Below are 14,040 nucleotides of genomic sequence, written 5' to 3' on the forward strand. Positions count from 1 at the left end.
ACAAGCTCTTTTCCCTACTTCCACAGGCTCTCTTCCCTACCATGGTGAGACAAATTGAATTTCTATTTAAATTACAAGAAGTATTTCTAAATTTGCATCTCTACCTAGAAATCAACACATGCAATTTTTATGCAAATTTGTGCCCTCATTTGTCCTATTGCCTTGGTCCTGAGGAGAGGTCATGGCTAGCAGCCACTCTTGAAGTTAAATAGGGCATGATTTTACAAATGGCATGTTATATGTTTAACACTGATGATCTATCTATCTATCTATCTATCTATCTATCTATCTATCTACCTATCTATCTATCTATCCAGTGCTTTATTTCTGGGTGTACGCAGAGGTACACATACCCCTAAAAAATTTGTGAATCTAAATTTGGCCTCATTGAGGGGCAGTATTTCAATATGAGTAGGAAAATGAGAGTACCGCTAAACATTTTTTTAAAGAAAAAAAGCACTCTATCTATCTATCTGAAGTGCCAAGATGGTAACATTTTACCATCAAGATTTGGATTGAAAAGTCAAATTTGAAAATTTCCAATTTTTGATTTGGTAGCAAAATTTCAGTTCAGCTATAGAACAGGAATTTAGTTTTATTCATTTGGGGGCAGGGAAAGGAAAGAGGTTTGAAATGTTATACCGCCAATTAAAACAGGAGACCATCTGTTGCTTCTACCCATCCAAGTGCAAAGTTCTACTAATTTTATTATAGTTTCTACCATCCATTTGACCCACGAGCTGAAGATTAAAGAGCAGGTAAGCAGTGAGAAACTAGCCCCCATGTTTTTGACTTTGCTTTGACTTAATGTGCACCTGGGTAACCATGGAAATGAAGGCAACTGTGCATTATTCTACAAGCTTCTTCTCAGCAAGAAGTCTTTTATAGCTGCATTTAGTTTTCCAGCACTGCATAATTATGTTTAGAAGTGCCTTTTAACTAATTAGTCATAGCCACTCATTCCCAGTGTTATCGTGATTCCTTCACTGATACCCAGAAGGCCTGTTCCATTGTAATGTGCTTGAGATACTCATATATCTAGTACTGCACGCTAATGGGCTTGTTGGACTTCCTCTGTATGCAGGTTTCTACTCGAGCCCTTAAAGAAACTTCAGTGGACACAGAAGACAGTTGCTGAAATGGGGGGGGGGTGTTAGACATTGGAGGACACCAATATAGCAAGACTGTACCCGTTGTGCTGGTTGCCTATTCCTTAGAGAGCCAGTGTGGTGTAGTGGTTAAGAGCGGTAGACTCATAATCTGGTAAACCAGGTTCACGTCCCCGTTCCTCCACATGCAGCTGCTGGGTGACCTTGGGCCAGTCACACTTCTCTGAAGTCTCTCAGCCCCACTCACCTCACAGAGTGTTTGTTGTGGGGGAGGAAGGGAAAGGAGATTGTTAGCCGCTTTGAGACTCCTTAGGGGAGTAATAAAGTGGGATATCAAATCAAAACTACTCCTCCTCCTCCTCTTCTTATCCAGACTCAGTTTGGAGTACAGGTTTCAATCTTTCCTCCTCCCAAAAAATAACATGCTAAAATACACATAAAATACAAATGCCATTGCACAAATAAAATATCTTCTAAGACAAAAGAAAAACAAATAATTCATTTAGAATGATGGAGTTGCTGTAACCAATTCATTATACAGATATAAATACAACTATGTACAAGGAGGGAGGACTATTGAAAATTTAGCACTACATCTGAGGATTGAAGATTTATCTGCTGTTATTTTCTTTGTTGTTTTAAATTGGTTTTAACTGTTTTTGTTGTATTTTGCACATCTCCTTGAGACATGTATGTGGAAGGCTTTTATTATTATTAATAAAAATAATACATAACCATATTCCAATAAAAGATAAACATTTTTCAGATTGAAGTAAATAATGTTTATTTTTTTAAAAATGTTTCTTTTTTAAAATAATGCTTATTTTTTTAAAAAAAACCATCTCCCAACTCCACTTAAAACAATTGTACATATTACAATACTCAGAAGCAGGAGGGTGGGAAACACATCTGGACTTGCTTCTTCAGGTCTTAAAAGAGAGGAGTCACAATTAGTAGCTAATTAAAGGAGAAACAGCAGTTATAGAAGAAATCATACATTCCTTCTGAAAGTGAATGCAATTCCTTTCTAGGTGAAGTTGTTTCACTTGTGTTAAGATCAGGAAGAAAGTTGTTCTGTGACATCACCCCACTGCCTTTTGAAAGGTGAACTCCTGCTGTACATTTGCTCATACGAGTATCCTTTCAGCACAGCCTATGACTCTGCAGAATCCCCAAGAACTGTGGCAGACTTTCAGCACAAGAAGAGTGACTCAGCTGCAGCAGCAGCTGCCGATATAATAGGAAACTATCAGACAAAAAGGGCATCCCTCTTGAAACGAAACGCCGCAACCGCTGCTCTGGTTCAAAGCAATTGGCTGCATTTGGATCTGGTCAGAGTGCATTTGTCAGCAATTCTTGGCCAGTTAGTAAAATAAGAATAGTTTAAGATAAGAATAGGTTTCAGAGAGCCTGGTAGAGCTATTTGGCAAAAACAACTCACATATCCACACTCATTCACTGATCCTCTTAATAAGGAGAATGGGGGTACAGTTTTAGAAATTGAACTGCCTGATGTGGAATGAAACAAAATGCTGCAGCTGAGCCCCCAAGGTCAGTTCACTGCTGCCTCATTGGCAAAGTGTGGAAACAGCGTCTTTTAAAAGGCACCACCGAAGTAAGATTTCAAGAGCAGAGTTCCATGCCGATGCAAGTTTGCGCTGCCTTAGGAAGGCATGTCTGTGCTGAGAAAATGGAGAGGGGACCCTGTCTCCTGTGAGGCTTCCACATTATAGAGTCTTGTGTTCTTTTATGGATGCCACTCGATGCATAAATGGTTATTAAGACACGCTGACATGGAGTAATTTAACTGTTCTGTCCTCTTCATTTGTAGATGTCCCTTGGGATCCCTTCCTACTCTCCAATTCTGTTATTCTAAGATTGGGAAAATGAGAAACCAAAGCTGTCAGATTCTCCCACCCCTAAGCATCATATATCAAGTATTATAGGGGGAAGCACACTAGAAAGTAGCTTTTAGTTTGCATCCACAAACACCCAAATCTAACTTTTAAATATAGCTTACCTAGCTACTGGACTCCTTTTCTTCCTATCTTATTCATATTTATTATCCCTGCTGCCTGCATGTCTGTCCCTTTATTGTCCTTTTGTTCATGTCTCTGCCCAGTTTCTCTGATCTGAGTTTCTAAACAGAGATTTTAAAGGGATAAATCAAAACTACCCAGGGGCTTCATTTTGCTTGGCATGCCACTCTCCTGTCGGACAGGTATCTGATATCCAGAAGGCTAACATTTTCATTTATAAAGTCACTTGGAAGGCTCTCTTGGCTATCTAGTTTATTGATTGCAAAATTACCCCATTCTTCACAACTTGTATTTTTGTACACACCTGGCCGTACAGGACAGCCATTCTTTGTTATTTCACTGAACACTACAGTATACAAAAATTTTCACCAGGTCTGCTGCTCTATCACCACTCCTAAATTCTAAACTCCTTCATCTTTGTCCCCATCTTTGGCATTCACTGAGCAAACTCATTACCAAATGAATGTGGCTTTCCTTAGTCTCTATCTTGAGTCTTCCCATTTCACCTGAATCCTAGTTGCCAGATAGGGATGAATGTTAAAGTCCATTGCTTAGAGCTGTCCAGTTTAGAACGTTTGATTTTGTGGCTAAACATCTGTCTCCATGCATACCCCACAAGTGTCCTGGGACACCCCATATTTTCACTCAAGAACACAGAAACCATTTTGGCCATCACGATCTTGCACGATTTCATGCTACGATCTCCCCACCCCAAAAAAAGCACTTTTGTGGGGGCCACAATCTTGCATAGTACTCCAAAACACACATTTGGATGCCTTGCTCTCATGCAAGATTGCAACCACCCTCTCCAAAGTACATATTTGGGGTTCCACAATGTCACATAGGTCACGTGACTTGTGACACAGTCGGGAAGACGCACATCCCGGTTTTGAGACTCAACATGTTGAGGATAAGGCTATCAATGTCTACTGGCCTTAATGTCTGTGCTCTGCCTGCATGATCAGAGGCAGCATCCTTCTGAATACAGTGGAACCTTGGTTCTTGAATTCAATCCAAACAATAGCTGGCAGCCGCATCAGACATTCGGCTTTCAAAAAACGTTCGAAAACCGGGACATTCCACTTTTCCACAGTCTTCAATCTTCTTGTATTTTGTCCCGAAGCCTAATGCCAAATAGTATTCAAAAGCCAATGTAAGACAATTGGTTGTGGTGGGGATTAAAGTGCTTCCTGATTTGTTAAGCAAACACACACACACACACACACACACACACACACACACACACACACAGTTCAAAGGAAATCTTCACAATGTGCAAGCACCAGGCTAAGGCTGGACCAAGCTTTTTGGTGCTGTAGGCAAATTAAAATCCAGCCCCAACTACCCAGCCTTCACAGTTTGTTGTATGTTGAGTAGCATAAAATAACATTAAAGAATCAACTGTAAGATTGTTTTCTTATTTTCATTATTTGTGCCTGTCATTTCCATATTTCCTCCTGTTTGCAACTGTGCCTATACCCCAGACCTCTTGAGCTACTTTTTGCAATCTCCCCCTCTCCAGGATACTCACATGACTGAGGCAACTATCACTCCCAGTTCACCTCTGTGGCTGGGTTGACCCTGCGGGCTGAGTTGGTTTTTAAAGTCTCTCAATCTAGTCCCCTTATCCACCTCTCACACCTGCACAAGTCTTTTGTTTATTTTTTGCTGACTTTAGTCTGCTGAAAGCAAGTTAGACTCTGTGGGTGATATGCTTTCTCCTGTTCCTAGATAGGAAAGAAAATCAGGGTCAGAAATGAAACAGTGTAGATAGTGATGGAGGAGAATTTATTTTGGTCCACATTCTTTAAGCAAAGTGACCTAATTTGTGCCTCCCAGACTCATATGCAGATTGGAGTGTAATTATTCTTTAGATTTCACAGTTCCCTGAATTTTGTGATACAGTGGTAACTCTGGTTACAAACTTAATTCATTCCAGAGGTTCGTTCTTAACCTGAAACTGTTCTTAAACTGAGGTACCACTTTAGCTAATGGGGCCTCCCACTGCCACCGCATGATTTCTGTTCTCAACCTGAAGCAAAGTTCTTAACCCAAGGTCCTATTTCTGGGTTAGCGGAGTCTGTAACCTGAAGCGTCTGTAACCTGAAGGATCTGTAACCCAAGGTACCACTGTACAGTTCTTGGCTCAAAAGAAAATGTTCAATGAATGTGTTTTTAAAAGTGTGTATTTAGAACAAAATGTAGACATTATGATAAAATACATATCTAGGTAAATATATAACCAATAAAGACATGTCGTAAGATCCTAAGAAAAGCCTCCTAGATCAGGCCAATGGGAAAACTAGTAACATTTTATTTTCAGTTTATGAAGCAATTCTATATCCTCCCACCACGCTGATGAAGAATTCTACGAAACAGTAGTCAATATCCAGAATCACTGTTCAGTGTTGGACATCATATTTGCTGAATACAGAAAGCTTCACAGCTTGTCTTTCATCGTACAAAGTCTGGTACCTTGCTTCATTTAAAGATTTTCAGAGGCTTTGAGACTAAAGATTTCATTTTGTACTTGTTATGGTTTGAAGGAATTCTATAAAGATTGTCTATTGTGTATGTACATGGTCATCGTGTTGCTTAGACATTGCCGATGGGCAAACTCGGCTAGCATCCTATTCTTACAGGGCCAATCAGATGCTTGTGGAAAAGTAGCAAGCAGGGCCCAAAGACAAGAGCACTCTCCTCTCCTGGTGGTTTCCAGCAATGGAAGCATTACTGCCTCCAACTGTGGAGGCAGAGTATAGCCATCATAGGTAGTCGCCATGTCTTACTGAGCTACAAGTAAGCACTGATATCACCCCCAAATCACAACTAAGAATGATTTCCCTCCAGGTTGCAATTCTGTAATACATGGTAATTCCTGCCCCGGTCATGTTTATGAACAAAATGTAACAGAGTGCCCAACTGAAGAGAATAACTGGATTCTTCATAGCATGAGAAATCTGCATTTGAGCCTTGCGTTCGTTGCATGCATTTGCATGCATTTGCAATTCCTGAAATTATGCAGTTCTTGAAATTTCACCAAACAATCCCACGGTACACGAAAAACTGGTACTGTTTAAAAGAGATCAGCTGGAACCTCCCACTGATGTGATAAATCTTAGCAAACAGAAATAGATTTGTTTACTTAGAGCCAACTGAGAGCTGAGGGCTGGTCCCTTGAAATCTAAAGACTTCTCCTGAGAACCAGCTGATGTTCTGCCAAAAGCATCGCTGTGCCAGGCACTAGCTTCCTCTTAGCCAGTTGGGAGTCCTGTGACTCCCTGGCAAGGTTATCTCATTTTACGAAATTTCAAATGCTAATCTAGAGGAGGCCCCAAGCCAATTCTCTCCAGGGTTTATTGTTGGGAACTGCAAATATATGTTTCTTTTTTGGGAACAGTGTGTATGTGGAAGTATTTTGATAACTCCTTCCCAGATGCTGATGCCATTCATTGTAGTCTAGTAATGGTAAAGGGACCCCTGACCATTAGGTCCAGTCGTGGCCGACTTTGGGGTTGTGGCGCTCATCTCACTTTATTGGCCGAGGGAGCTGGCGTACAGCTTCCGGGTCATGTGGCCAGCATGACTAAGCTGCTTCTGGCAAACCAGAGCAGCACACGGAAACCCCGTTTACCTTCCCGCCGGAGCGGTACCTATTGATCTACCTGCACTTTGACGTGCTTTCGAACTGCTAGGTTGGCAGGAGCAGGGACCGAGCAACGGGAGCTCACCCTGTCACTGGGATTTGAACTGCCAACCTTCTGATCGGCAAGTCCTAGGCTATGTGGTTTAACCCACAGCGCCACCCACGTCCCTAATTGTAGTTTAACCCTTCTGGAAAGAATTGCTTCAGTTCATCCAGATCAACTGGGTGGGGAGTAAGGTCAAAGGTACTGGAGATGTACAGTGCAGATGTTTCCTTAACAACTTTCCATAATTTGCGTAATCGATAGCATAGTATTGTGTGCTTTCCTTGAATGTTGAGAACTTCAACAGATAGTAGTATCTTTCTTTGAAGAAGACATTTCAGAAGGACCTCAACTATTGTTGTAATATATGTTTTATACAAGGTACACCCCAAGTCAAGACTGAGGAATCTGTGGCCTCTAGATGTTGTTGGATTCCACCAGCCCCAGCCAGCAAGGCCATTGATCAGGGATGATGGAGGTTATAGTTCAAGAGCAAATGTTCTCCATCCCTGCCAAACATGGAGGCCAACAGTAGGCAAAGGCATACTCTTCTTCAGTGTGTCTTTTCTTCTCATCTTCACACACATCCTTCTATTATCCCACACCCAATAGCTTGAGATGTGTCTTCACCTTCCCCATTCTCTGGCAGGTTATTGTTCAAGCCGACAGAGAGGCTTATTTATTTGTTTGTTGCCAGGATTTATAAGCTACTTTTCACTCAGATATCCAAGGCAGCAAAAACAATGGCCAACTATCTTCTCACCCACTTGAGAGGAAATATCAACCAACTATTCTGAGCTGTTAACACTGCATTAAGACTTTTATAAATCCTCTATAAAAGGATGTCATATAGAGGAGGGAGAAAGGTTGTTTTCTGCTGCTCCAGAGAAGCGGACACGGAGCAATGGATCCAAACTACAAGAAAGAAGATTCCACCTAAACATTAGGAAGAACTTCCTGACAGTAAGAGCTGTTCGACAGTGGAATTTGCTGCCAAGGAGTGTGGTGGAGTCTCCTTCTTTGGAGGTCTTTAAGCAGAGGCTTGACAACCATATGTCAGGAGTGCTCTGATGGTGTTTCCTGCTTGGCAGGGGGTTGGACTCGATGGCCCTGGTGGTCTCTTCCAACTCTATGATTCTATGATTCTATGATTCTACTTTTGAGTTGTTCTTGGAAGGGCCTCCATGAGTAGGGGAGCCTTTTGACAACAATGTACTCCTATGCAGATAGAATAATTTGTGTATGAAAGAGAGTTATTCTGTACTATTAATCCTTCCTAGCAAAAGCAATGGTCAATCAGCAGCCCATGGCACCGTAAAAAGACCATGCTGAAGGATTATCCCCTCCCCTCCGCACTCCACACACAGATGTGCTTTTTAAAGAGCTTGCTAGTACTTCATTGAATTTCTGTCTGATAGCAAACTCTTTGACATAGATCTGTGTCTAGTTGTCATCTAGAGCCATACTATTGGCTTCATTGAGACAAATCACTACTATTGTGCAATACTTTCTGATATAACTGTGATGGCATAGAATAAGATATCACCTCAGTAGGGAGAGCCTATGTTGATGTTCTGCATAAGCCATATAATAACATTACCCAGCCCAAACAAGTCAATGGCTTTGAACAGAACCAAGGAGGTTAAGGATACAATCCTTTACACATTTCCTTGGATGTAAATCCCATGCAACCCATTGGTGCTTACTTCTGTTGCAATGTGAGAAAGCTGAATTAAATATAGCAAAACATGCTTTTGAGTAAAAGTTATTAGGCTTGCATTGAATAGGAAGGGACGTTGCTTAGTGGTGGTGGACATCCTTGACCTGCTGAAAGTCACTGTTCAATCAGTGGCATCTTCAAATAGAGCTGGGAAAGTCCTTTGCCTCAAACCCTGAAGCGCTGCTGTCGGTCAATGTAGACAGTACTGAACAAGATGAACCAATGGTCTGGCTTGATATAAGGCAGCTTCTTATGTTCCTGTTTACTCAGAAATAAGTAAAGTACTACTAGGTGGGTGAATATAGGACTGCATTCCCATAACCTTTAACCTCTAGAATCAACCCATAGCGTAGTCACTGGCTTCTTCTGAGGAACTGACTAGGATGAGAGAAAATGTCCTTATACCAAGTTGACTATTGTCAGCATTGACTAGTAGTGGTTCTCCAGGTTTTCAGGTATTTTTTAAGTCCTGCTTGGAGATGTGAGGGATTGAACCTAGAGGCTTCTGCATTCAAACATGTGCTCTTGCTCTGAGCCAGAGCCCATCCCCAGTGCTGATCTCATTAGCACTAATTTTACACTAGGTTAACTACACTGAATGGAAATTACATTCCATTAATTTCAAATTAATTTCACTCCATTCAGTGAAATCGCTCCTGGTTCCCATTTGTATTGTTACTAACAGGAGAAATCAGTTCCTTTTTCTGTTATAAGAGCCAGCAGTTCGGCTAACGCGCAGTTGTAGCTTTGCAAGTCTCCCAGACTCCAGAGTGATCACACAGCTATTATTATTTTTTAAAAAGAAATGGAAAGAAGAAGAATTTGCATGTCACCATGTCCTTTCAAGTGCCAGGCAGTTCTAGGGCTGTTGCAATCTCTCTGGGGAGAAGAGGCTAGCAAGCTATTTCCAGCTGCAATGGGAAGCAAGAGATACACGAAGTTCTGATAACATTTCTGTAAGCATCAGGCGCTCATCGGACCAGTCTCTCTGAACCTTCTCCAGCTTATCATCTGCAAGTCTTCAATCTTAATGTCTGGATTTTCCCACAGTGTTCTCCACTTGATTACATGCTTCTGCCTTACCATGTCTGAGACTTGTAAAACTGAGACAGACACCTAGACGGGGGTAGGGATGGGGCAGAAATTCAATTCAGTCCACACAGAGAGGTGAATACAGTGGTACCTTGGCTGTCGAACTTAATCCGTTCCGGGAGTCTATTCGACTCCCAGAACTGTTTGAAAACCAAGGCACAGATTCCGATTGGCTGCAGGAGCTTCTTGCACTCAAGCAGAAGCCACAGAAGCTGCGTCGGACATTCAGCTTCCCAAAAAGCTTGCAAACTGGAATACTTACTTTCGGGTTTGCGGTGTTTGGGAGCCAAACTGTTTGAGAACCAAGGTACCACTGCATATCAAATTTGCCCTTTCTGAAACAATATAAGAATCGACACACAAACACCTTTCAAAATTTGTGCATATCCAGACTTTGCAATACAGTTCCACACGAGATCATGGTGGCCATTTTGGGTGCCACAATCTCACACAATCTCAGGTCGTGCTCTCACCTCAAAAAATTACTTTTTGGGTTGAGAGCATGGTACAGGCCATGTGACTCACCTGGGAGCACGGCCTGGAAGACACACGACCCGGTTTGGGCTCCATAAAAGTTGGATGGTATGACACTGCAGGGACTGCCAACATGGTGCCCAGGGGCACTGTGGTCTCCTTGAGGTCTTCCCCTGGTGCCCATGAAGCCTCTGAGTCCCCACCATAGCTGTCAACTTTTCCCTTTGCTTGTGAGGAATCCTATTCAGAATAAGGGAATTTTACTTTAAAAAAGGGAAACGTTGACAGCTATGGTACCCACCCCTCACTGCCTCCTTAGTCATCATGAGGTGATGGATACCTTCCCCCCCCCCTTGAACAGATCATAGAGTTAGGGGAGGAAATGAGAAGAGTAAGTCTTTTTACCACTTCCTCTTTCAGCTCAATGAATTTTTCAAGACTCAGATTAATTCTACTGGATCTGACTTTTACACAGATCCCTTGGGAAAGCATAGTATCTGTCCCAGGCAGAGGGCTGATCCATAGGACTTGCTCAAAAATCCAAATGTGCTTAAAATTGTGCCACCACCCCCAACCCCCAAAGACACATTAGCTTTGCATCTAGTTTGGCCATTATAAATTCTACCTGAAGGCAGCATGGCTGGGAATTGTCCCCTGTCTGAAGCCTTGTGAATCTGCTTCATTCTGCCAGTCAGACAATACTGAGCTAAATGGACTAGTAGGCCGGACTTGGCACCATAGAGCTTTCTATGTTCCTATGTTCCATATGTTCGAGTGATTTGGGACAACTCATGATGAAGAAAAAGAGCGGCGGATGCATACAGTACTTCCTGTGACTTTTAGGCTGCTGCAGTTGAGCATTACAATGGACAAGGCACAACTGTTTAAAGAGACAGAGAGGAGCCACATGCAAGGCGAGCAGCAGGAGCTGGCAAGGGACTAGAGTGAGATAAAGTCTCTGAAGCAGGCTAGAACAAATCCATTGAGGCTCTTCTACAAACAAGGAAACGTTTGTGAACAAAGTGCAGGTCTTCGGCAGTATCATACTGAGTCATTTGCTCTTCACAGAGGCATCTGTAATCTTATCGCCTGCAAATTCATGCAGTCTCTCGTCTTTTCCAGAAATTTGTGCTTGTTCAGGGCATCACTACTTAAAGAGAAAGTGTCCAACTCTTTTGTTTATTTTAAATGAGGGACCCATTGTGTGAGGCACCATTGGGCCTACAGTGATATAAGGCCAGTTCTAACATGGCATTTCCATTTTCCTTTTCAGATAAAAGGAAGCAGCTCAGAGAGAAAGGGGTATCTTTGCTCCTCTTGGCTCTGGCCATGAAAACTTCTGGCTATGACCCCCACCCACCCCTGGTATGTCAAATGAAGAGAACAAGTTATAATGCTTCCATCTGCCAGCAGTTATATTTCCTGTTGTCAGTGATTGAAAACTGAATGTTGCTTCTTTCCCTGGAGTCCTCAAGAACACAATTGACTTATTTCTTGGCAACCAGCAATTGTAGAAACATACGGTAGTTGGGGGGCGAGAGAGAATATTTTAAAGTTACTGCATCACCAAATTATTTTATTTTTTTCAGTTGATTAGGATAACAATTGACAATGTGCTTGTAAATACCGGACATAATAAAGATATCCTAATACAGGCAATTGGAGTAAGTTGCATAGTTTATTTCAACAGGGTTGTCTTTGGGTTCTTAAGTATCTCCCTTTTTTAAATTTATTTAATCCTCTCCTGTGATAGAATAAATTGTCACCAGCTACAGGGACATGGTCACACTTTTAATGCCCAATAAAGTTATACCCCACATTTGACTTACATAGCACACATCATCAGGATGTCGTCAGTTTTACACAATCGTGTTCAGTTGCAAAACTGCAACTCTATATTCCCTTTTTAGTTAAAAGTTGGAGATGGTTGGTATTATTTTATTCATCGTGGGCCTCTGATTATTCAGGATGTCAAAAGAAACATTAAGAAAAACACAACTTGATACCGTTTCCAAGTTCACCTGAAATTTAGACATATTAATTGTAGAAGTGATCATATTTCAGGCAATGGTGTTGATAAGCAATCTCTGGCATCCTTTATTACAGGTGTGGAGAAACTTTGATCCTCCTGATATTGCTGAACTACAATTCCCATCAGCCCCAGAAAGCATGGCCAATGGCCAAGGATGAGGGGAGTTGTAGGTAAACAACATCGGGGGGGGGAGGGATCCCCACAACAGATAATATGAATGTGATATATTTGCATGGGTTGCAAAATTGTGGCATGGGGGGGGGGGGGAATGCCTCTGCTATCCTCTAATTTTAGAGGCACAACATTAATCATGTTCTTTGGCACTGGGAGCAGGATTTATTTATTTTTTGCAGAAATTGACATGGTGGGGTCCTGAGTTGGATCAGGGGTAGGGAAGCTTCAGCCCTATATCACCACCACTGCATTCCCAGTCGAGATGATGAGGGAACCTGACATACTTTTGTGGGGGGGTGGGGGAGCTCCTATTTGCTCAGCTGCTTCTCCTCCCCAGTACAAATTGTGGGCATGGAGGGCAATGAGACTAAAGCAGGGGACAGAGAGCTAAAGCCCCCTTCCTGCCCCTGCACCAAGAACTCAATATGGATTGAGTTGCCACACTGCTTAGTTTGTGCAATAAGAAGTCTGGACTCCAAGCGAAGGGGCATGATTAACATCCTGTGTGGTTTGGCTTGCTGCTCTGGGTTATTTTGATGGAGGCATGCACACGGGTAGCATTTGTTGGCAAATGATTAGCTCTGAAACATCAGCAAAGCACAGTTTTGGGAGTTTTGGTGTTCCTTTTTGTAAACTGACAACGGGGCGCAGTGGATACAAAGATGTCATGCAAAATCAAGACGCATCTGTACAGGTGAGCTAGACAGCAAAGGAAATGGCTTCATCTAGGTTTATATCAGAAAGCATCTAAACAATGTAAAGTAGCTGTGAATAAAAAATAAAAATCAAAAAATCAAGGGAATGGTCCAAAGTGTTGTCTAAAGGCACACACACACAAGGCAGCTACCCATACTCTCAGGTCAGTGCTGGAAGTGACCCAGTGAAGGGCAGAGATACACACACTACAGTGTTAACATGGGTCCCCTGCCGTTGCATCCACCAGGTATGTTGAAGGGCCAGGAAGCGGTGGAAGTGGAAGTACTCTGCACACATGCTCTGCAGAGATTATGTAAATCAACCCAGCCCATCTAATCCCTAATTAAGAGCCAAATGGATGTGCCTGTCTTGTAAAGTTGAGCTCAGTGTTTTTCGCAGCCCTCTTCGCAGAAGAGTCATTCTTACTCATCTGCAAAGAAACTGGTGTATGGTTTATATATTGCCTTTGCTATTTTTTTCTCCTTTCCCCTCTACCTTCATTCCCCCCTACCACCCCACCCCCAGAAGCATGGCACATATTCACTTCTTAAAATTGTCAAACTGGCAGTCAAAATCCGTCATCCTGCAGATAATAAACTTCCACTGGCGATCCCTGCAAGGGAAAAGATAGAGGAAACAAGTGGTGACCAAGACAGAACATTGCAACAGAGCAAGGCTTCTGGTTGGGCTTCTGTTTTTGTTTTTGTTTTGCGATCTGTCAGGATGAACTTTGCTCGTTTCTTTCAACTTGATCATCTCTAGCTAAATGACTTAGGCCCAAAATATATAAAAGACTGCCTTCTTCCCTACAGAGCTTCCTGGGGGTTGAGATCAACTCTTGGTAGTTCCACCACCCTTGGAAGTTCAGAGGGTGTAGCCAGAGGCATGGCCTTCTCTGTGGCAGCCCCTAAGGTGTGGAATTCCCTCCCCACAGAGGTGTGTCTGGGTACTTCAACATACAGCTCTTGGCAAATGCTAAAGACGCACATCTTTACTCTGGCCTTTGACACCTGAG

General features: G+C 42.4%; 1 protein-coding gene and 1 long non-coding RNA gene across 2 annotated transcripts in view; one reads left to right on the top strand and one right to left on the bottom strand.

Moving 5' to 3' along the window:
• Positions 1-12,409, top strand: LOC310705916. Its single transcript, XR_014525520.1, has 2 exons — positions 1-44; positions 11,397-12,409. It is a non-coding gene; the product is annotated as an uncharacterized lncRNA (long non-coding RNA).
• The window catches only part of DPT (dermatopontin), a 20,807-nt gene continuing 18,445 nt past the window's right edge, over positions 11,679-14,040 (bottom strand). The window contains exon 4 of the mRNA XM_083500881.1: positions 11,679-13,638. Within this exon, the coding sequence (XP_083357007.1) occupies positions 13,566-13,638 (73 nt within the window). The 3' untranslated portion in view covers positions 11,679-13,565. The remainder of the gene's footprint in view (positions 13,639-14,040) is intronic.

Source organism: Podarcis liolepis (assembly GCF_965112155.1).
Source record: "Podarcis liolepis genome assembly, chromosome: 4".
Lineage (NCBI taxonomy): Eukaryota > Metazoa > Chordata > Lepidosauria > Squamata > Lacertidae > Podarcis > Podarcis liolepis.